General features: G+C 34.8%; 1 protein-coding gene across 1 annotated transcript in view; it reads left to right on the forward strand.

Moving 5' to 3' along the window:
• The window catches only part of Nup35 (nucleoporin 35), a 216,224-nt gene that overhangs the window by 76,778 nt on the left and 113,388 nt on the right, over positions 1–26,058 (forward strand). Inside the window, exons 4-5 of the mRNA XM_090407437.1 lie at positions 3,233–3,362; positions 19,113–19,143. Of these exons, the coding sequence (XP_090263563.1) occupies positions 3,233–3,362; positions 19,113–19,143 (161 nt within the window). The remainder of the gene's footprint in view (positions 1–3,232; positions 3,363–19,112; positions 19,144–26,058) is intronic.

Genomic DNA, 26,058 nt, shown 5'->3' on the forward strand with positions numbered 1-26,058 from the left:
CTGTGTGCTGGTAGTTTCCCCCTCCTTTTGTACATCCTAGAGATCGCTTTGTAGGCTGAAGGTGGATGAATCACTATCTGTTGCATCACAAACACCTTCAATAAGAGATTTTTTTAACACCAAAATTAAACAAAGTCCCTTGTCTCTTATTCATATTGAAATTTAAATTTGTACGCCTATTACTTTTAAAAAATCATGGCACTATGGTTTCGAAACAAGCACTTTCACCCTACAATATGAACTTGCGAAGAAAGTATTCAGTATTACTAGATTTGAGAGCCAGATACAGACTACCTTGATCTTTAATTTCAGTGAAAAAATTTTCTTTATACTTCCTTGCTGATTGGTCACTAACATTTGCAACGCAGATGTTATTTCGTTCAGTTTTGAAAACAGAGGATATGCTGCCCGTTGTGGTAATCGACTTGCAGGCAATTTTTATGACTGGTCGTAAACAGCAGTATTCCCTTTCCTGAATTACTTTCATGTTTAAAAATACACGGCTTGGTCACTGACATCACGGAATACTAGTGTTCCGCAGAACAATTTGGAAAACCCTGCTCTACTGAATGGGGTGCTGATCAACGTGTTTTGCTCAGTATTTATTATGTTCAAAGCTTGATTATTTGTCCCAGGTTTAGGAGAGCACGCTCCAGTGGTTGGACCTGATCCATCGTCAGGGTATCCGATTAGCTGCCAGTGATTTTTGCACATCACTTATTCAAAGTCTTTATGGTGAATCAAATGAATCCTCTCTATCACTTAGATGAAAACGTTTGTCTCTTAATTATGCTCTAAAAATAAAGTCCCTTCCAGATCATCCTACGTGGGCTAGTCTCTTTTCTCTAAGTTGGAAGGTCCTGTATCACACATCAGACTACCATCTGTCCTTTTGGTATGGATGAGGCTGTGGAAACTATTGGCATGAGTTTAGACAGCATTACCTGAAAAACCATGAAGCATTCCTCCATGGCAGGCTTGCACCTCATCCTGCAACCTCTCACTTTGTCAACGACAGGAGTCTCGCACACCCTCATCTGTCTACTTTTAGTTGTTCAATGCACACTCTGATTTCTTCCCCATCTTTACTTATGGTTCAAGATCGAATATATCTGTTAGCTGTATTTCCTAACATTACAGTCTGCCACCAGATCCCACTCGATTGCAGTAACTACAGCAGAGTTGCATGCCATTCAGCTTGCACTTGTCCATATCAAAGAAAACTCTACAAAAAATATATGCTCTGAGTTCTTTATAGGCTACCTCTTCTCTGGTGTATAATTTACAACTAGTGCTAGTACCCTTAATTTGATGTTTATATTTAAAAAAGAGGATAAAACAAAGCCTGCTAACTACAGAAGTATTAATTTATTGAATACATGCTACAAAATATATAGCAGAATACTTAATGAAAAACTAAAAATATACAGTGAAAAAATATTATTAGAATGTCGAAATGGATTTAGAAAAGGACACGCTACAATGGATACAGCTTTTTGTTTAAATTTTTGAAAAAAGAAGAGAATTTAATTTGGAAACTCATCTTTTGTTTATAGATTATGAAAAAGCATTTGACAAAGTAAAAAGATATATACTGTTTGATATATTACAAAGAATAAATATACCTAATATTCTACTACATGCAATATGAATATATACAAAGATAATGAAATAGAAATAAATGAAAAGTTGTCTGAAAAACAATCTATAAACCAAGGAGTAAGACAGGGATGCCCTCTGTCTCCAACACTTTTCAATGTTTACATTAATATAGTGTAAACATTGAAAATTATACCAATATTAATACAGTGGAACACCTTAAGCAATCAAGGTATAGAAATTTCCCGGAATAACAAAATAAATACACTATATTTTGCAGATGATCAGGTAATAATATCAGATAAGGAAGACAATTTACAAAAAGCAACATATAATTTAAACATTATAGTAGAACAGTTTGAAATGAAAATTTCCATAGATAAAACTAAAACAATGGTATTTTGTGAACAAACTCCAGTTAGAAGCAAAATAGTTATTAATATAAAATAATAGAACAGATAAATATTTTCAGTTATCTTGGATGTGAAATATCATATAAAGGAGAAAAATACATAAAATTAAAAACTTCAAAATTTTTACAGATTATAGGCCTGATAAATAGAACACTCAACCCAAATATAGTACAAAAAAGAAACACGCTTGAAAATATACAATAGTTTAGCAGTGCCCACATCATTATATGGCAGTGAAATTTGGGCAATAAACAAACAAGATAAACAAAGAATAAAAACAAGTGAAATGAGATTTATGAGAACTGCAAAATACACATTATTAGATCAAAAAATGAATGAAGACATTTTAAAGAACTATAAACAAAATCATTAGTAGAAAAACTAAACAATTATAAACAAAAATGGATTGAACATGTAAACCGAATGGCCAACACCCAGTATCCTAAACAAATACTAAAATATAAGCTAATTGGAAAGAGAAGGCAGGGTAGACCTCAAAAAAGGATATTAGATGGATAATGAGACCGGAACAGACCAATATGGTCAATACCCGTAATTAGTGTTATGATGATGAATTTTGATGTTCAGTTGTATTGGATTCCCAACTGCTTTGGAATTAAGGGCAATAGCATTGCAGATGCAGCTGCTAGATCAGCTCATACTTTCTGGACTTACTGTTTGATAGTTCCTAATACTGACTACATACAGGTTATGATGTGATACATCATGATAAGTGTGATGCTACAGAATGTAGCAGAAACAACTAGCATTGCTCCAACACATACAGTAATTAATTTCATGTTTTTATTTTGTTATTTATATGTATGAATGAAGTTCGGATAATATTCTAATGTGTAATTGTTCCTAGTCTCTTTTCTGTACAACTTGTGCTAGTACTCCTGATAATGTAAGCCTGACTTACAAAACTTGTAGGGTTATATTTTATTAAACTTGTTAATTATCTTAAAACATGTGGTCCCAATACCAGAAAGTATCTACTGAACTACAGAAGCTTATGCATTCATTATGATAATCATATTTTAAAAGATATTTGTCATGTTTTCCTTTCCACTAACTTTAACTTTCCACTCTAACAATTCCTTGTAACTGCAAGTTTACTACATTGAGAGTTAACAGTTAATTCAATGTAATTTGTAAATCACATACATCATTTAACCTGTTTAGCTACTTATTATTGATCTTAATCTTTTAATTTATAGGAGTTATCTTGGTCACCAGACAAGAGATAAACAAGGCGGGCCTCCAGTTCAGCCATTATTTAATGGAATAACATCACCATCTCATGTACCATCACCACTTAAAGAAAATTATGCAGATGGACAGAAAACAGTAAGGAACAACCAGAAATTTATATTTAAATATGTAGAATCAAATGTTTTTTTTTCCAGGAATAGGAATCTTTATGTGCTGAACAAAATTAATTCACTTAAAACCAAAAACAAGAATTTTTTGTACCTGAGAATATCTCAATACCCAACCTCTCAAATTACATGAATTGATCTCTATCTGCTTGCTTAATGCTGCATGACTGCATTATTTTCCATAACTTTTTTGCTTCATTTAAAGATGTGGATTTTACTAAATGAACACTTTCACATTGGATTGGGACAAAACTTCTTAGGCTGTCATTTACCTTGCAATGAGAAACAAGATCTTTTCCTGTACTTCCTGTTAGCATTGTTGGGCTTGCCATTCGTCATGATGGGTTGTTTGATTGTACTGAAATCTGCACTGGGGGGGGGGGATACATTTGTTTTAGAGTATATTACAAATGAATAATTAAAGAGAATCCTGTGTTTGGTTGATATTTAATTACTAAAAGCTGTGAATGTGTAAACCAACATTAGACAAGAGCAATGCGAGAATGATGGGCAGATATAAATGAGAGAACAGATGTGAATAGAAATACTTTTATTAAGGCAAATTAATTACTAATAATTTACATTTGTGGTAAGTGTGTGTGTGTGTTCAGTAAGTTGTTTTAGTAGAATGAATTACATATGATCTTATAGCCTCTAGACATGCTTGTTTGCATTTATGATTGGCATAATTAAAAAAAAAAAAACTTAGGGAAAGATTTCTTGGAAATATGAATTTACAAATCAGTAATAAATAATAGTTAATAGCTGTAGTCAAGTGGCTTATCCAGTGAAAAGAACATTGATCAAATGCTTCATTTATGTATAGCATAAATACATGCAGGTTGGAGTGTTAAACATGCAGATCATCTTTAAAAAATCTCAACCCCATCGAACACAGTTTGTTACTTTTTATGTGTATTTATTTCTCTAATTTATATTTTGTTTTTTCTAAGAATAATTTTCTTTTATTCACTAATGATTGTTATGATTGCACATTTTTTTACATAGGAATAATTTACTTCTTTATACAGATGTTTTATTTTAAAAATTTACAATGTCTAGTTTTTCCTTTACACACAAAAAAATTATTTAAGAATATGATTACATTATTTTACAAGATGTAAATTATTCATATCTATTAGTGACATTAAAACATGTGGAGACAGCCCATCACAATTTATATAGTATGTTTTCACCTTCTTTTATTTCCAGTCTGCTGGTTTGCTTTCCCCAATCTCAGAACATTTTCAATAGCATTCTCTCCACCCATTAGATTTTGTCTGTAGATACTTCATTTTTCTCAACTGATGAATTTTGGACTTTTTCATAACCTCCTCAGCTGTAGTCTCTCCCCATACCTAAAAATTATTTGATAATTAGCTCCCTGAATTGTAGAATGGAAAGATTTCCTTTGAACTGGATTTTTTGTGAATAATCTGCACATTATTTTTGATTGGTGGTGTTTTAATACCACTTTGATGGTCTTTCTGAGAGTAGAATAATAACTTTCCATCTGGTCTGAGAGATTGATACCTATATTATAGTTGAGCACAGCATCCAATTTTAGTAGTTGCTGTCCTGCTCTGTTCTCATGAGCACTCTTCAGTAACATGCAATGATCTCTAAGTTGTCAACATAGTCACTGATCTTTTGTTATGCCCAATTTCAGTATTTTAATGTCTTTTTTGTGTTTTGTGACTGATTTCTCCTTGTTTGCCTCTCCATCATATCCTCTGCTGGAAGTGTAACCCTATTATTCCTGATGGTCCCACAGAAATGTTTTTTTAGGGCTTTAGCCACTCAGGTAAAAATTATCTGCAAACAGAAATCCATCTTTTATCCAAGAGACCCTCAAGTAATTTCATAGTGATGGAATGAGCATGGCCCTGACCACTTACTGTATCATCTTTACTGGCATATGCACAGATGTGTAGCCAACTGATAAACAGAACTTGTAAATGTTGATACAATATATGAGTTTTGCTGAGGATTGTTGAATACTGGGAATATTGTTGAAAAGACAGCCTCCCATCCCAAGAGGTCATGCTTCCTCAGTTACAACTTATTCTAGCAGTGCTTGAATTTTATACAAATGATCGCACTATCTCCACAGCATTGCAGAAGTGCCTATACTTTAGCTAAAGCAGAAATGTCCTTGGGCATTCCATTCTTTATTTGCATGGCATTCTTCAGCCAGTATAACACATATTTCAGGAACATAAATAATTCCAATGAGCAAAAGGATTCCAAAATTTTTTTCATTTGTTCCTTGCACGTGAGTATCCACTTCTTGGATTTCGTCTATCTGGAGTTTCACATTCCTGAGTGGTAGACAAGCACCAATCTGCATCTGTTGGTTTCTCGAATTCCATAAGGTCATCGGTAAGGAAGTAGAGTACACTGCAGATTGATTCTCTGCATCAAAGTACACTCCGCATTTAAAAGCTCATCTTATATATACTGTATTCCTTAATTGTTACCTGCATTATCTACTGGATTCCATTCATTTGCAGATGAGGAACTGCTTTGTAAATACAGTATGGCACAAAAAAAAAAAACACTACAACGATATATGTTATGGAGTAAATGGGTTCATTAACAAAGAAATGTCTGCGATGATACATACATCCACAACTATCAGTGGAATCTTGATCAAATAATGCATTAATGATGGTAGATTAAGTGCTCAAAATGGCACCTTGTCTTTCAAAACAAATTTCATAGCACCAGTCTGCTATGTGAAGATTCTCTGTCATCTTGGAATACAAGGGTTGGGACATTGTGTTATTTTATCCCTTAGTTCATCGAGGTTTGAAGGCAGGTCATGGTGGAATACCAGTTCCTTGAACATACCCCAAACAAAAGCATCAAGTGATGTGAGATCAGGGGAATGTGATGGGTATGGGAATTCTGTGAACCTCAAAATGAGCCTCCCAGAGAAGTGTTCTGATAAATAGACTCTAGAACCACATCATGTGTGACAGGTTGCTTCATCCTGTTGGAATACCTGTGCATGAAATAGAAAATTTTTTGCACGACAGATCCTATCCCCGGTGAATGGAACCAACACATTTATGATATAGTATTCACTATTCAAGGTCATGGTTACACCACCCTCTTCAATGACAGCCCAATTATGCCATGGCTGGAAACCACACACCATGTGGTGAACTTCTCAGTGTGTGAAGTGGTTTCTCTTGAACAAATTCAGGTCTCAAGAAAACAAGAAACCCATAGGTTTGTCTGTTTATATGACTGCTTAGATGGAAATGCATTTCATCCAAGAACCAGATATAATGGAGGAAGGATAGATTTTCATAGACATTGGCCAGCACATGTGCACAGTATTTCTGCCATGTAGCATAATTCATTGCTGTTAAATATTGACCCACATGAATGATGTACGAAAAGGCACCTAGCTCCTTAAGGATTCTCTGCAGTAACCGCTTACGGTATCCCAAGTTTAAAATGGGACAATTTGAACTAAAATTAGTTCAAATTACATTTGAAATTTTCTGTATTATTGACAGTTTACAAATACTAATTTTACAAATAAAATTCTACAAAAAATTGAAACTAACATGCAGTATATATGGAAAACTGTAAAAATTCACCTGCTGAATGCAGAAGGGACATAATATTTGTGAACTCACTAAAGCGAGTAACCACAAGATGTGAAGAACCATTGGAATCCACCCACCACGAACATCTCAAGTTACATGGAGTAGGAAATGTGATAGTTTTTATTTTTGCATTGAATACATCTATTACATTATTCTGAGCATGGAATGTTAATCCAGAAAATATGCATGTAGTAATGACTCTTGGCTTGCTTATTCATACAGTTGCCTTATGTGTGGCTTTGGATTTAGGTTCTTCTACCTTTTGTGTGTGGGATTGATATATATAATCATTATCATTCCTGATAATATATCCTCGAGGAATATATCAAGAAAATATGGTACTAGACTCATATCAAACTTAGAGAAACTACACAAATAGTTTGCTATGGTTATTTTTTAAGTGATTTATTTATCTTTGTTTACTATAGTGAGAGTGAACTTGGCTGTATAGGTGTGTTATTACTGAGCTTAGCCATCTCTCTAGTATTGTCAGATCTTTCATTCATTCATTCTAACAACCTACCAACTGCAGTTAACATAGATCTTGGTGTTCTCTTTCTGAGTCCTGCCATTCTTGCATCAAGTGCCTTCTCCGCCTTCACTTCTCTCTCATTCTGTGATCGCATGCTACCTTAGATTATCCCTGCTCACATGTTCTTGAATGCCAGTATCATTCCTTTCTAATATCTTTCATTTTTAATATGAATTTTCTGTTAATGCCATTTTTGTGTGAATTTCACTTTCAAAGGTTGCAATTTTATAGTACATAGGAACTGAGCAAGCTAAACATTTTTCTGTACACCAAAAATGTTGAATTTTTCATTCACTTCATAAGCAAGATGTTGGTTTCATACTTAGCAATTGAAATCATATTCCTGAAAGCATTCACAAACATTGCCCACAATGATGAAAGGCTGGATTTCAAGCAGGCATTCAGTTTTTTTGTTGATTTCCCCTAATTCAGAACTCTCGTTGTAATTTTTAGTCTGATTGTAATAAGAGTATTTCTGACTCATCTTTCACATCCATAAATTAAAATTGGTTTGATAGTCCTGCTGCTTTTATCTTTCATTGACCATCAGACAAACATACTATTTCATTATTTGTTATGGCATTATTCAGGAATTTTTGTGAAATTTGAAAATATTTTGCCTATTATATTCGTACTGGCTTAAACCAAAATATGAAATGATGGTACAACATGACAGAATTTCATGCAGCTGGGGCATCTCCTGGATAAACAAATCTCCTGTTGTTTTTGCTAAGGAACCATTGTGAACAGCGAAAAGTGAGCTACTGGAAAAATATCCTGAAACACACAAAACTCGACTTCACCCGAGTTCAAGTTCGGTACTATCAACATAAGAAGCTTGAATGACAAATAAATGGAGCCAGCTGAGGAATTAGATAAGTACCAGATTGACATAATTGGGGTGACTGAGACAAAGAAAATCTGGTGAGATTTTTCTGAGCAATAAATACAAAATGTTATATTCAGGCAATGACAATCAGGGAAAAGAAGGTGTAGCTATAGTATTGAACACAAAATACGAGGCTAATCTTCTTGAATGGCATGCAATATCAAGTAGAGTGATGTGGACGAATATCAGAATGTGGAACTGGACAGTGAGACTTATTTTTGCCTATGGTCCCATAGAAGATTCTACTAAGGTAGAAGTGGAGGAATTTTTTGAAGCCTTTAGAGAAAGCAACTGACACAATGAAAAAGGAAAAGTTTGTGCTTGTTGGGGGATCTAAATAGCAGAGTAGGAAATGATTGCCAGACATACAAAAATATATTGGGAAAATTTGGAAAAAAAAGCAAAGCTAATAATAATGGCAAATACTGTTGGATTTCTGCTCAGGACATGGACTGGTTATTAGTAATAAAATGCTTCAACATAAAAATGTGCGCAAATTCACATGAAGAAAAGAAGCAAGGAATAAGAAAAGTCTCATTGACTATGTTATTGTTGATAGTGATGTTTTCTCACTGGTGCAGGACACTAGAGTGTACAGAGGATTTGAAATTGGAAGTGATCACCATTTAGTCTTGAGCAGGATAAAATTTAATTTCATATTAAAAAGAACACGTAAGAAAGTTTTAAAGCGAATAAAAGTTGAGCAACTCTCAGATGTGAACTGTAGTCTAAAATACACAAACATTATTATTATTATTACATGATACCCCAAGAGAGGGCACCTACTCTACAACTCTGTTTCCACCACTCAATTTATCAACTACAATCATTATCTACACCAATGCCATCTACCACCACCACTAGTGTCTTTACAGACAATCATGCCCATGGTGGGATTCAAACCCACAGCCTTTTAGCTGGAGAGCGGATACGCTAACCACTTGGGCACCCAAGCAGGCTAGCCAAGTTCAAGAAAAAATGAAGTTTGAGAACAGGAACCAAACCTTGGGGATTCGGTGGCAAATCCTGAAGAAAACATTGATTGATTCAGCCAGAGAGGCACATGTGGTGACGTTGTGTGCAAGGATAGAAAAATCAGAACTCCATGGTGGAAACAGGAAGTTTAAGAGACAGTGAAGGAAAAGAAGAAGAAAGCATATCAAAAGTTCCTAGCATATAAGTCAGCTTATGCTCTTAGAGAATAGAGACAAATGTAAGAAAACTAAACACTGTGTAAAACTAGCTAAACAAAAGTCATGGGAAGACTTTGGTAAGAACATAGAAAAGAAATATCAAAAAGGAAGGTGGTAAGATATTCAGTAGGTTGTTGAAAAATCTCAGGAATGGAGGAAAGAGTGCTATAGAAGAAATTAGAGATGATAAGGTGACATGAAAACTGGTGATGCATGGGGTAATTACTTTAAAAAAATTGCTAAACGAAACAATCAGTGACAGCACAGTAGTAAAACAGACACTGACCAGGCATGCAATCAGGAATACTTATCCATACTTGAAGTAGAAAAAGCCATTGAAAGCCTGAAAGTAGTAGGAGTAGATGATATTCAACCAGAAGTGCTCAAGTATGGAAGTATAAAAATCTTACAGTGGCTGCACTGCATAGTTCAGAAAGCCTGGACAGAGTGACGAATTCCAGATGATTGGAGTGGAGCTCTCATAGTACCTCATATATAAAAAGGGAAATAAAACCGAATGTGAGAATTACAGAGGTATTTCCCTACTGACTGTTCCTGGTAATATTTATGCAAGTATACTTGAGAAACAGTTGAGAAGGATTGTGGAAGGGAAGCTTGGTGAAGAACAAGCTGGATTCAGGCCAAATAGAGGCTGTCAGGATCAGATTTTCACTTTATGACAAATAGTTGAGAAAGCATGGGAATATAACAAAGATCTAGAAAAGGCATATGACAAGGTGCCAAGAGAGAAGCTATTCAATACTCTACAGTTATATGTTGTGAATGGGACATTATATCAAGCAATACTTAGTCTTTATTTGAGTTGTAAGTCAGCAGTTAGAATTGAAGGAAGTACAGGAAATCTGGTGTGAAACAAGGATATGCATTATCCCCTCTGTTATTCATTATCTATATGGATCACATTATGAAGGAAAGTGGTATCAAACCTGATATCAAAATGACAGATGTTAATCTCAGATCTTTACTTTATGCAGATGATGTTATACTTCTAAATAAATGCAGTACAAAGTCTGCAAGATTCCCTGACTAAAGTGAATAACTGTTAGAATATATATGGTATGAAGGTCAGCATTAAAAAGACAAAGACAATGAAAAAAGGCAGAAACATTGAAAATATCAGTGAATGGAGAACCTATAGAACAAGTAAAAGATTTCAGCTGTTTAGGCATGATTTTTAGTGAAAATGGTAAAATTAAATATAGAAATAGACAAGAGAATCAAGAAATCTGGTATGGTAGGGAGTCAACTGAATAAATTTATATGGAATAAGAGAGAAATTAGTCAAAACACTAAATTAGGTGTATACAAGACAGTATTCAAGCCAATTTTAAATTATGGATGTAGAGTTTGGTCAGAAGTGAAACACTTGACCAAAGACTAGAGACTGCAGATATGAGAGTCCTGAGAAAGATTTGGAGCATGAACAGATGGCATCAATGGCAATATCATATTAAAAACAAAGATATTAGGAAAGAACTTGACATTGTTAGTATCCCGGAATGTATTAACGGAGCTAATCTCAGGTGGCATGGTCACTTAAACAGAATGGGAAAGGAAAGATTAACAAAACAAGTGTTCTCTGCCAGTTTTGGAAGGAAAAAAACCCAAAGAAAGACCAAGATGTAGGTGGCTTGATATGGTAATCAGTGCCTTAGAAGATAGAAATATAAGATCTGATAATGTTGGAGTCTTGAGAGGTAGCAGATTGATTTGGAGGAAAATTGTAGATAGGAAGTTAGTAATGATGTAAGTTTTTCATGTAGTAGTCATATCGTGTACACCCCTTGTGGGTACATATTAGGAATTTAATAATGAAGCAAAAAATAAATCCCCTTAAAATTTGTCCCATCTGTTGTCATATTTTCTGTTTTTAAATTAATTTTAACTTAAATATAGGTCTCTTGTCCTTTAATGTGTGAAGTAATTATTAAAAAAAAAATTCAGTATTTTCTAACTTGAAGAATGTTTTCTTGTCATTCTTGCATAGAATTGATAGCGTTTCTTTTGAATTCAGTTCAGGCCACAGATGATTTGAAATTTTGATTAATCACTATTTAGTGTTGAGTGGGATAAATTTGAATTTCATTTTTAAAAGAAAAGTGGACAAGAAAGTTTTAAAACGAATCAAAGTTGAGTGACTATAAGATGTGAAACTGTATTATTCTAGAAAAAATGAAATAGGTTTAAAAAAAACCCACCAAACCTTGGAGATTCACTGGCAAATCCTGAAAACATTAATTGATTCAGGTAAGGAGGCATGTGGTGAAGTTGTCTGCAAGAATAGGAAGAACAGAACTGCATGGTAGTTTCAGGAAGTTAGAGATAGTCAAGGAAGAGAAGAAAGCATATCACGTTCATGGCAAGTAAGTCGGCACTTTTTTGCACTTAAGAATACAGAGAAAAATGAAAGAAGCTGAAGCACTGTGTACACCTATTTAAACAAAAGTGATAAGAACACTTTGGTAAAACAGAAAATAAATATCAGGAAGGTGGCAAAATATTATGACGTCCAATCATAAATGAAAACTGAAAATATTCATAAAGAGAGTAACTAATTTGAAAGATTATTAAATGAAATGAGGAGTGACTGAATGGTGTTAAAAACAGTCAGTAGCAATTTTCAGGAATACATGTCAATTCTTGAAGTAGAACAAACCATTAAGAACTTGAAATGTGTGAAGGCAGCTGGACTATATTTAACTAGAAATGCTAAAATTTGGAGGTATAAAAGTTTCACAGTAGCTAGATTGTTTAATTTAGAAAGCTGAGTGCTCTACTCAAATCAGATAATTGGAGTAGAGCTCTGAGTACTCACTTAGAAACAGGGAAGCAAAACTGTGTGAATTAGAGGAATTTCGATACTGAATATACAATTTATGCAAGTATACTTGAAAAAGAACTAAGAAAAATTGAGGAAAGAAAGCATAGAGAACAAGATGAATTCAGACCAAACAGAGGTTGTCAGGATCAGGTTTTCAGTAAAAGATAAATAGTTGAGAAATCACAAGGATCTATATTTAACTTTCGTAGATCTAGAAAAAGACTATGATAAGATGTCAAGAGAAAAACTGTTTGGAATGCTACAATTATATAGTGCAGATGGGACATTATGTTTATCAATGCTTCATCTATATTTGAGTTAAGTGATCAATTAGAATTGAAGGAGGCACAGGAAGATGGTTTAATGTTACATCAGGTCTGAGACATGGATGTGCATTATTTGTTTTTCATCATCTATATGGATCACTTTATTAAGAAAAATGGTATTAAACTTTATCAGAAATGGAGATCTTAATCTCAGCACTTTACTTTATGCAGATGATGTTATACGTCTAAATAAATCCAGTTCAAGTCTGCAAGATTCCTTGATTAAATTGAATAATTGTTGTCATAATGGTGCAAAACTCAGCAATAAAAAGACAATGGAAATCGACACAAACACTGAAAACAACAACTGCATCTTGGAACCAGTAGAAGAAGTAAAATATTTCAGCTATTTAAGAACAATATTTAGTGAAGATAGTAAATTAAATATGGAAATAGACAACAGAAGCAGCCAAATTGGTATAGTAGGTAGTAAGCTTAATAAATTTATATGGAATGAGAAAAAAAAATAGTCAAAACAACAAACTAGCTGTATACATGACACTGTTAAAAACAATTTTGAACTTAGGGAAATGAAACACTTGACTTTGAAAAAATATGTTATTTCCATCATTGTCAAATTCTTGACATATCTTCTGCAGGTGTACAGGATATTATGATAGTGTGACAGTATTCCTTCCAAATTAATGTCATTTTTTTTAAATGTGATTCTCTCACACAAAAGGTAAGCCTAGAGCACATTAGTACCATAGGTGAGGTAAAATTTAAAAAATAAATATATAATTATAATATATTTATTTATATTTAAGAGGTGTTTAAGGGTCAAAGCTGTATAACTAAGAGGAGATCTCCAAATAGCTTATAAAGGAATGTGGAGAACCAACCAGGGCTTCTGACCTAATGTCCAATCCTCACCTTCTCATGGTGCACCCTGCTGGGTATCTACCTGGATACTGAACGAACGAGGATAGGCTGGCAATTTGGGATTTAGCCGACCAAATTGTATTCTTATTGGCTTATACCAATATAGAAAATGATGGTACAACATGACAAAATTTCATGCCGGCTGGGGCATCACCCGGTTAAACAGTTGTTTAACCGGGCGACACCCTGGTTCCCTGGCGAAAACAGGTTTTCGCCAGGGAACCAGGGCAAACAGCGAAACGTCAGCTACTGGAACAAATCCTAAAACACACCCCAACTCAACATCACCAGAGTTAAAGATCGGTACCATCAACAAAAGAAGCCTGAATGGCAAAGAAATGGAGCTAGCTGAAGAATTAGATAAGTACCAGATCGACATAATAGGGGTGACTGAAACAAAAAAGACAAAAACTGATGAGATCTTTCTAAGCAATAAATACAATATGTTATATTCAGGAAATGACAATCAAGGGAAAGAAGGAGTAGCCTTAGTATTCAACACAAAATACAAGGCTAATCTTCTTGAATGGCAGGCATTCTCAAGTAGAGTGATGTGGGCAAATATCAGAATGGGGAATTCGACAATGAGACTTATTTGTGCCTATGGTCCCACAGAAGTTTCTACTAAGGTAGAAGTGGAGGAATTTTTTGATGCTTTAGAAAAAGCAACCGACACAATGAAAAAGGAAAAGTTGGTGTTTGTAGGGAATCTAAATAGCAGAGTAGGAAATCATTGTCAGACATGCAAAATTATTTTGGGAAAATTTGGAGAAAAGAACAAAATAATAATAATTGCAAATATCTGATGGATTTCTGCTCAGGACATGGACTGGTTATTACTAACACCATGTTCCAACATGAAAATGTGCACAAATTCACATGGAGAGAAGAAGCAAGGAATAAGAAAAGTCTCATTGACTATGTTATTGTTGATAGTGATGTTTTCTCCCTGGTGCAGAACACCAGAGTGTACAGAGGATTTGAAATTGGAAGCGATGACTATTTAGTATTGAGCAGGATAAAATTGAATTTCATATTGAAAAGAATAACGTAAGAAAGTTTTAAAGCGAATAAAAGTTGAGCAGCTCTCAGATGTGAACTGTAGACTAAAATACACAAAGATTATTGAAGAAAAAATGAAAGAGTTTGAGAACAGGAACCAAACCTCTTAGATTCAGTAGCAAGCCTTGAAGAAAATTCTCATTGATTCAGGCATAGAGGCATGTGCCTCTATACCTGAATCAATCAGAACTCCATGTTGGACATAGGAAGTTAAAGAGGCAGTGAAGGAAAAGAAGAAAGCATATCAAAAGTTCCTGGCAAATAAGTCAGTTTTTGCTATTAGTGAATACAGAGACAAATGTAAGAAAGCGATACCCCGTGTAAAGCTAGCTAAACAAAAGTCATGGGAGGACTTTGGCAAGAACATAGAAAATAAATATCAAGAAGGTGGTAAGATATTCTGGAGGTTGTTGAAGAAGCTTAGAAATGGAGGAAAGAGTGCTGTTAAAGGAGTTAGAGATGATAAAGGTGACATGAAAACAGGAGAAAAAGATATCCTTGAAGTATGGAGTAATTACTTCGAAAAATTGCTAAATGAAACAAGCAGTGATAGCACAGTGGTAAAAAACACTCAACAGATTCAGTCAGGAATACATATCCATGCTTGAAGTAGAAAAAGCCATCAAAGGCTTGAAATGTGGAAAGGCAGCAGGAGTAGATGATATTCGACAAGAAATGCTGAAGTATGGTGGTATAAAAGTCTTACGGTGGCTGCACTGCATAGTTCAGAAGGCCTAGACAGAGGGACGAATTCCTGATGATTGGAGTAGAGCTCTATAGTATATAAAAAGGGAAATAAAACTGCATGTGAGAATTACAGAGGTATTTCCCTACTGAGTGTTCCTGGCAAGATGTATGCAAGTATACTTGAGAAACAGTTGAGAAGAATTGTGGAAGAAAAGCTTTGGTGAAGAACAAGCTGGATTCAGACCAAATAGAGGCTGTCAGGATCAGATCTTCACTTTACAACAAATAGTTGAGAAAGCATGGGAATATAACAAAGATCTCATTTAAGTTTTGTCGATCTGGAAAAGGCATATGACAAGGTGCCAAGAGAGAAGCTATTCAATACTCTACAGTTATATGGTGTGAATGGGGCATTATATCAAGCAATACTTAGTCTTTATTTGAGTTGTAAGTCAGCAGTTAGAATTGAAGGAATTACAGGAAATCTGGTGTGAAACAAGGATGTACATTATCCCCTCTGTTATTCATTATCTATATGGATCACATTATGAAGGAAAGTGGTATTAAACATTATATCAGAATTGGAGATGTTAATGTTAGCTCTTTGCTTTATGCGGACGATGTTATACTTCTGAATAAATCTGCTACAAGTTTGCGAGATTCCCTGACTAAATTGAATAACTGTTGTAATAGATATGGTATGAAGGTCAGCATTAAAAATACAAAGACAATGAAAATAGGTAGAATTGTTGAAAATGTCAACTGTGTTGTGAACGGGGAACATGTGGAACAAGTAAATCATTTCAGCTACTTAGCCATGATTTTTACTGAAGATGGTAAATTAAATATGGAAATAGACAACAGAATCAACAAAGCTGGTATGGTAGGCAGTCAGTTGAATAAATTCTTATGGAATAAGAGAGAAATTATTATTATTATTCCTGATACCTCCAAGGAGTCCGAAGACTCATCGCGGGAGGACACCTACAACTGTCTCAACCACTACACCGAACCTCTACCACTACTCATCTCCAGAAATTAGTCAGAACACTAAATTAGCTATATTCAAACCAGTTTTAACTTGTGGATCTTAGAAGTCGGTCAGTAGTAAAACACTTGACAAGACTAGAGACCGCAGATATGAGTCCTGAGAAAGATTAGAGGCATGAACAGATGGCATCAATGGCAATATCATATTAAAAACAAGGATATTAGGAAAGAACTTGACATTGTCAGCATCCAGGAATGCGTTAGCAGAGCTAATCTCAGGTGGTATGGTCACTTAAACAGAATGGGCGAGGAAAGATTAGCAAAACAAGTGTTCTCTGCCAGGTTGGAGGAAAACGACCCAGAGGAAGACCAAGATATAGGTGGATGGATACGGTATGAAGTGTCTTAGACGATAGAAATATAAGATCTTATAATATTGGAGTCTTGACAAGTAATAGACTGATTTGGAGGAAAATCGTAGTTAAGAAGTTTGTAATGTAAATTTTTCATGTAGTACTATCATATCCTGTACACCCCTTGAGGGTACATGTCAGGAATTTGATGATGATTTATATTTAAAATTTTTATAATTTTTTGTTTTTATTTTTTACATAGTTTAGAAATCCTGTTTTAGAGAGCAAACAACTTTTTTCAAGACACTTTTGGCCTTCAGAAAGCAAGTAGTGGAGCTCGATCTCCTGTCAACAATTTTCCTCCAAATTAGTCCATTACTTCTCAGCACTGCAATATATTGTCATATCTAATATTTTGTTATTTTAAGGATCTTCTAATTGAATCAATCCACCTAGACCTTGGTCTTCCTTTGGGCCTCTTTCCTGGCATCTCAGTATCAAACCTATGTTTTGGTAATCTTTCCATCTCCCATTCTATTTAAGTGACCATGCCACCTTAGATTAGCCCAGTTCACACATTCTTGAATGCACACAATGTCAGTTTCCTTCCTGATGTATTTTTTAATATGATTTTGCTATTGATGTCATCTGTTCAGTTCTCTAATTTTTTCCAGAACTCTTATGCAGTCTGTAGTCTTTGATCAAGTGCTTTATTTCTAACCCAACTCTCATATCCATAATCCACTCTCTTGTATACAGTTACTTTAGTTTTCTGGCTAATTTCTCTATTATTCCATATAAATTTATTGCTTATTCATATTCTGTTGTCTATTTCCAGATTTACTCTGCTATCTCGAAATATTTTATTAAAATTATTTTCATTATTGCTGATTTTAATGCCAAATTTATTACAGCTGTTATTCAGTTTACTTTGAGAATCCTGGAGACTTGCACTGGATTTGTTTGAGTGCAACATCATCTGTGTAAAGCAGAGTTTGATATCTCCAATTTGAATATCAGTTTCATTCTACTATCTTCCATAATGTGATTCATATAGATGATGAATAAGTAAAATCAGTCTTTGGAGAAACAGACTGTGTTTGAATGGAAAAAGGGGTGCGGCAGGGTTGTATACTGACGTCGTATCTTTTTAATATTTATAGTGAATATGTTATGAAAATGGTTGATTTAGACAAAGATCCAGCTGGAATTAAGATTGGTGACAGAAAAATAAATAATTTAGGATATATACAGATGATACAACAATCAGCAAAAACTAAGGAAGATCTTAGTGCAGGAGTGAAGCACAATATTCTGCATTCATGGTGGTATTCCTTTCCTTGAAGTCAATCAAGAGAATTCCCTGGCAATCCCAAAATATTGTTGTCATGATCTTAGTAAACTGAGTGACTTTGGCTTTTCTTGGCAGTGTTTTACCTGGTTTGTAGCACTCCATGGATTCCCTTTTGGTAAGAGGATCATAATAAAGGACCATGGTTTTATCCCAGGTCACAATTGATTCCAGCACTTCTCTTTGATTCCCTTGACAAAGCTCTAAAAACTTGCAGGAACAAGTCACACAATGCTCCTTCTGAATTGAATAGAGAAATTGGGACCACCCACCTTGCACTGACTTTTGTCATGTGTATGATGCAAAAGGTGGTTATAGAAAGCACCAACCTTTCCTGAGATTTCTTTGAGCTTCCGTCTGTCATTGAGCAGTTCCTCAACAAGAGAGACATTTTCCTCAGTCATCGCTTCCACAGGCCAACCATCACGAGGATCATCTTCGATGCTCTTCCTAGGCGAAACTGTTTAGCCCATTCCTTCATGGTGGAACATGTAAGAGAAGCTTCCCCATAAACATCATCCAATCACTGTTTGATAGCACTTGGAGAAAGTCCTTCTTTGGTGAAAAACTTTATCGCAGTGCAGTTACTCAATTTTTAACATTACAGCCACTTAACATGCTATGTATTAGTCAAACAAGTGCCTCCAACTGAATGATACAGATAGACAGTTGAAACTGGTACACTAAGCTCCCCATAGATGGTACTATCTGTCATGCATGGCATTTTTTAAATTGGCACAAATTTTGTGTCAGGCTGGAAACTTTTGGAACCTACCTTGTATGCTTACTCAAATTGGAAAGCTAACCGCTTGCAATTCATTTATTATTAGATATTTTGCATAGTTTTATATAACTTTCTGAAAATTTTGTTTTAACATGGCGTATGCACTTTCATCCTTCAAATCTCCCCATCCCAATTATAGTTTGAAAAACATAAAAACATGTACTATTTAACTAAATTTGTGTAATTTTTGTTTCTCTTTCCTAGTTCAATGTCAGTATTTCTGCATCTCCTTCAGGTAATCATCTTTACTACATTTGATTTAAAGATTTTTAAATTTATAGATCTTGCATATCTGTTACATCATCTACAGCATGACAAATTGCCTCTTTTATTCATTTTTAACTTAAGATATTTTCCCCCTATTTAATATATGCACAATTGTATTTTTTTTCTTGATGTCATTATACTTTAATCTGTTTGCTTCATGTTTTTAAAATAAATGATCGGATTGAACTACTAGTTAGTGTGTTATTACTGAGCCTAATTCTTGTGTGACGATTTTCAGGTGTTCTTTTTTTTAGGTGCATTTCATAAATTTGTGTAAGCATCTATTGAGATTTTGTATGACAGTTCAAATACAGGTTATTCTCCGACTCAAGCTGAATGGATGTTGTTCTAATTTGATAATTGAAATCCTTTCAAAAATCTGTTATTCAAAAATTGATGTTCCAGTTTTTATGTAAATCAAACAATTTGTTTGGGGCCTGAAGAGAAAAAAAGTATTGAATATATATAAAAATATATAAAATATATTTTTATATATTCAAAAATATAAATATATATAAAAAATATATAAAAATGGGCACCTCCATTGAGTCTGCAGACTCATTGTGGGAGGTCCATTTTAAAAAATATTAATCAACATTTGTCAATACTTCTACAATATCTGTCATATTTTGCCTTAAAATTATTCACCAACAAAGCATTTGCAACTGACTCTGATCTGTCTGCTCATTCACCACTCTCCAACTAAAAAAAAATCTAGTCCTCAATCCCTTGTTAACCACACTCTTACTAAGTTTACATGGATGACCTCTAGTTTTTCTCACATTATTCATGTACTGAAATATTTTGTCCACATCAATACTGTAAACCTTTCTAAGCAGCTTATGGCTATGGTACTAATTATATATTGGGTTTTATCCTTTATCCAAGCGTTAGCAAACAAAGTTTGCACCTGAAGTACTTTCAGGACTGGGGCAACTCGGGTTATGGTATAAGTTCTCATCCCTTGCCTTATTATATCCCATAATACCATAATCCCAAGTGAAAAAACTTCCATAAACTTATCTCTAATCCAGAGAATTTTAATAATAGGGTGTGACACCCTTTGGCAACTCGTGTAGGTAAATATGACTTCTCCATTACTTCTACCTTAGCATCACCACCTCTGGGTCTGGCTCCCACTAATGAGACCTCAATAAAGGTCGAAACCAGTCTGGGTAGTGGCCCTTCCCTTAATGCATAGCATTATACATGTCTGTAAGGAGATGTGCTTTGCATTATGGGAGATACTAAGGCAAGAGATGAGAACTTGTACCACCTTTACCATGAGTTGCCCTAGTCCTGAAAGTACTTCAGGTGCAAACTTTGTTTGCTAATACTTGGATAAAGGATAAAACCCAATATATAATTAGTAGCATAGCCAAGTGAAAAAACTGCCATAAACTTATGTCTGCATCATATCTCTCCTTATTTTCTGATCAACTAGCTTCTGTAACACACAAATCTTCAATCTCTCATCATGTGGTAGTCATGCCACTTTGTTACTCGCTTCTGAATCCGTTTCACCTCATCCACATCTCCAAGAAACTCATGTGATGAAATCTGTGCAGAGTAATCCAGATGAAGCCTTATCAAAACCTTATAAAGAGGAATAATAACCTTATCTCTTCATGTCAGGGTGTTCCTTAATAACCAGATAATCCTAAGAGCTGTTTTCATCACTTTTGCAATATATCCTCTTTCAGATCAAAATAATTCTTCTAGGATTTGCTTTTTAATAGAAATATATTTGCCATATTAAAATTATTAATTGTGGATTACATACTTAAGAAATAACTTTATATTCCTTTTTTTTTTTTTTTAATACAGAGGAATTTTTCTACTACAGGTAACATTTATGCAAGCATAGTTGAAAAGAGGCTGAGAAAATTTGTGGAAGGGAAACAGAAGAACAAGCTGGATTCAGGCCAAATAGAGGTTGTCAGGATCAGATTTTCACTTTACAATAAATATTTAAGAAATCATGGGGGTATGACAAGGATCTGTACTTAAGTTTGTTGATCTCGAAAAGGCATGCAATAAGTTGCCCGTGGAAAAGCTTTTCAAAACACTACAGTTACATGATGTAAATGAAACATTATAGAGGGAAATGCATCGTCTATGTTTAAGTTGTAAGTCAGCCATTAGAAATGAAGGAAATGCAAGAAGATGGTTTTCATAAAATATGGTGTAAGACACAGATGCACATTATCTCAATTCTTATTCATCATCTATATGACTTACATTAGGGAAGAGAGTGGAATTAAACTGATGTTAATATTGGAGATATCAAACTCTTAGCTCTTTGCTTTATTCAGATAATGTTACACGCATAAACACATCCAGTGCAAGTCTCCATGATTTTCAACTAAATTGAATAACAGCTGTAACAAATTTAACATTCAAATCAGCAATAGAAAAATGTGAAAATAGGCAAGATCATAGAAAACTTCAGATGCATGCTGAATTAAGAGCCGAGCCTATAAAACGTAAAAATTTTTTGTTATTTTGGCTCAGTTTTCAGTGAAGATGGGAGGTTAAATATGAAAATAGATGACAGAATAAGCAAAGCTAGTATAGCATGAAGTGGGTGAATAAATTTATATGGAATAATAGAGAAATTAAGGGGTTGCTAAGTTATGGGTCTGAGAGCTGCATTAGAAATAAAACACTTGATCAAAGATTAGGTGCTACAGATATGAGAGTTCTGAGAAAAATGAGGAGCTTGAACAAATGCCATCAGTATCACATTAAACATGATGATATTAGGAAGGAAGGAACTTGACATTGTTTGCATTTAAGAATGTGTGAGCATGGCTAATCTAAGGTGATATCATCACTTAAATAGAATGGAGAGGAAAGGTTAGCAAAACAGGTGTCTGATGCCAAGTTGGCAGAAAAAGAGACCCAGTGGAAAACCAAGGTCAGGTCTAGGTGGATTTATTTGGTCAGAAGTACCTAAGAAAAATAAAACGTTAGATATGACAGTACAGATACTGTCACATTGTCATAGTACAGGTTCTGTCGTTACTTGTCAGCACTCTGTCATCTGACAGAGTGCTGACAAGTAACAGACTAATTTTGAAGAAAATTGTTGATATGAGATTTATAGTAATGTAAAGTTAATCGTGTACTGCTGTCATAATAGCTTGAACACCCTTTGAGGGTACATATCAGGAAATTGATGACACACACAAACTTCGAAAGTTCTTTAAGTATTGCAAGCTAAGGCAACTCTAAAGCCTGGTATTATTTCTTAAAAGAACAGTGGGAGAGCCATACAGATGACATCACAAAATTTTCTCTCAATGAATTACAAGAAAGTTTTGATGCTTGCTCACATATCCCACGAAAATCCTGGACTCAGCTTAATAGAATACGAACTGGTCATGGTGTATGTGCGGACATGCTTTTTAAATGGGGTAAACGACCATCCCCGCATTGTGACTCTGGAGCTCAGAGACAAACTGTGAACCATATTGTGACTCAGTGTTATCTCAGAGCACATTCAGGAGACAAATCGGACTCTTTAAGTGCTACACCCGAAGCTATGAACTATCTGACCAATATGGATGTAACCTTTTAATTTTATTGGTTTTTAAAATGACTTTTAATTTTATATGTTATTAAAGTGACAGTGTATTGTACTGCATGTTTTGATATTCATGCCATACGAATAAATAAATAAATTTCTTAAATAGCTCTCAGAGTCATCTTCAGATTCGGTAATAAGGACTGTGTCTGCATACCTGTAGTTGTTGAAGTTCTTACCCCTGACTTCTACACCCTTCAATTCTGCAATATCTTTAAAAATTTGTTTGCTATATATATTATACAATAAAAGTGATACAACACATTCTTGTCTTACTCCTTTTTTTTGATTTCAAAGCTGTCATAATATGCATTTTTGTATCTTATTTGAGGCCATTTGATTCCAGTATATATTTGTAATTATACATAGATCTTTTCTTTATAGACCATTATTCTGTAGGATATGTGTTAATTTCTTATGATCTATTGAATCAAATGCTTTGGTTAACAAAACAAAAATCAATTAAACAAAACTCCCTGACCACCACCCTTAGTTTCATCTGTTTCCTGGAGTACAGTTCCATCAGTGTGGTACATAGCTTGTACCACATTGATGGAATGATTTATCCCAAAATGCATAACTTTACACTTTTCTACATTAATCTGGCATCCAATCTTTTGCTCATACTGTCAGCCTATTTAAATCATCCTGTGAGCTCTCTACATTGCCAATTTTGCATAATCAGCAAACAACTGCATTTCCCTTGAAATCATTTCCTATATCATTTATGTAAAATTAAACAGTAATGGTTCAAGCACAGAGCCTTGAGGCACACTGCTCATCACTTGCTTTTACCTGGATTCTGCTCCTCCGTATACTAGACAGACAGATACTGAAGTATTCTTTGGTATCTGTCCATCAGCCACCTCCATATTCATCACCTTGAAAGATACTACTCATCCATCTCACTCCTACCTGATTTATCCTCATGACCTTGGGTTACAGTCTGATATTGCTTTTTTTTTTTTTTTTTTTTTTTTTTTTTTTTTTTTTTTTTTTTTTTTTTTTAGATGTTACTTAATTATCTCCCATGCACTGCTAACATCCTTACTTTGTGGATCCTTATATTTCAAGGCACTACTTCAAACTGACTTCTAAGCTTGTCATATTCTTAGTGTCAAATTTAATAGCAGCAGTAAGCATTTAAAGATCGTCTTGCATGAGTTCAGCCTGACCTAATCTTCGCTCAGAGAGTGCAGGGACATCAGCTTTGAAAACACCTAGAAGTAAAATACCGAAATGGTTGCAATCGTAAATTAAAATAAACCAAAGTTAAGTGCAGAAAAAATCGGTATACAATCCCTGCATAAGGAACATGCATGACCCATGTAGTTGGCAATCTACATAGAGCCTTCCAATTTCACTTCATAAATATGTGGTCTCAACCTGAATATTGTTCACTACCATCTCCATTCTTTAAAATCCCATCTAGTTTCCATGGCAGGAACTAGGAAAAGTTTTCTTTTTGTGGTTTCTTTTGTGGGGGGGGGGATTTCTTCCCCCACACATCAGTTATCTCAGCTTTTGCAGTTGCATGCTTTTTGCCTCCTTTTGATTCAAGGGTTGCATATATTTGCTCTGACATACCATGTCAGAGAGCATGTAACCTAGAATTGCTTGATTTTGACCTCTGGCTGGAAATCTCCTGCCCACTCAGTCAAATTTATTTGCTATCTTTATTGCTTTTCCAACATTACCAAGCACTTTGACTTCCTCTCTCCTCTCAGATCCTACTTTCCTATCAGTGAGATTATCCTCCTAGAAGAGTGCACAGACCAAGCAGGTATTCTGAGATATTTGCCATTACTAATGACCTTATACAAATTGTTCACTTGCCTATCAGAATACAAGATAACTCAAACTGTTCCTCAAACATCCTATGCCACTAGTGACCTAAGTTCACTCTGAATGTTATGTTCCCTAGGTAATTCAGATCACAATTTAATGATTATGCTTTCTCCTGTTGAATGATGCTCACCTAGCAATTCCCAATCATGAGTAGCCTGACATATCAACAGTGCTAAGTGATTGTTGTGACCTCTGTGCATCATTCCCATGGTTGGACTATTGTTTTTGGGATAATTCTTGGACTGTTGTGCCGAACATATCACCAAAGTAATCCTTACTGGCATGGAAACATATATCCTCACACCACTCCTAAACTGCCATCCCCTATATATGCATTAGTTCTCCAAAATGTGTGCCAGGGCTGTATAAGCAGAAAATCAAACATACCACATCTGGCTTTCATCAGGAACTCCATCTTCCTTTAGTGCTTATACCCGAGCCTGAAACAGCCACAAGAAAGCAATCACTGCTTCCAAAACAGACTTTGCAAAAAGCAAGAAATTTATCCTGTTAAAATGGTAGTCAAGCATTTTGGTCTCTTACCAAAGCAGTTGGTTTTTTGCTCAACACTTCCCACCCCTGTCACACCCAGATGGCTCTATTCCATCATCACTCACAGAAAAAGTCCATCTCCTGGCATCCTCCTGTTAAATGTTCTCCCAACATTCCAAATGGCCACTCAATGCATGCTCTGTTCTTTGTCAGAAAGAGATCAGATGAATATTGTCCAAATTAGACATTAAAAAATCTCCATCCTGATGGTATTCCTCCTATTAAAGTTGGTGTGCCATATTGTCTGTTTATGCTCTCTTACTCCACTGGTATCTACCCTGGAAATTGGCATGTGTTCCACCTGTTCCCAAGAAGGGAAACAAATCACTACCATTAAATTATTGTCCAGTCTTTCTCACCTCAAGCCTCTCTAAAGTAATGGAGAGAAAGAACCATTAATACACAAATCTTATACTACCTCAAAGGTGCTCAACTAATAAATGACTGCCAGTATGGATTCTGCCTCTGCTAATCAATATGTGATCTATTCATGTATGTCACCAGTCTCTGGATGAATACCATGGAAAAGTTTGAAAGCCAAGTGGTTGCACTCTATCTCCAAAGCTTTTGACTGAGTCAGGCACAAAAGCCTATTAAGCAAGCTTTCATCATTTCGTCTGATCAGTGACTTAATGCACAATGTGTTGGAAGATTGTTCTTATCCTTTAACTATGCATCTAATGCTAGCCTACACAAGATTCTTGCAAGTTGACTTGCAAGCCAAAAGTTCATAAAGGTTTGGATCGGTGTTGGCATTTCCGATGTATCTTCCAGAAGTGACTTTGTATATAAGACAATTCTTTCATTTTCAGGCAGATCACTGTTAGACTTGAGGTAATGCAAGCTGCTTCAAAACATATCGTCTTGTATCCTTTAATTATTCATATGGCTATT

This window comes from Typopeltis vanoorti, chromosome 17 (genome assembly GCF_054136105.1).
Source record: "Typopeltis vanoorti isolate ZY-2024b chromosome 17, IOZ_Tvanoo_1.0, whole genome shotgun sequence".
Taxonomy (NCBI): domain Eukaryota; kingdom Metazoa; phylum Arthropoda; class Arachnida; order Uropygi; family Thelyphonidae; genus Typopeltis; species Typopeltis vanoorti.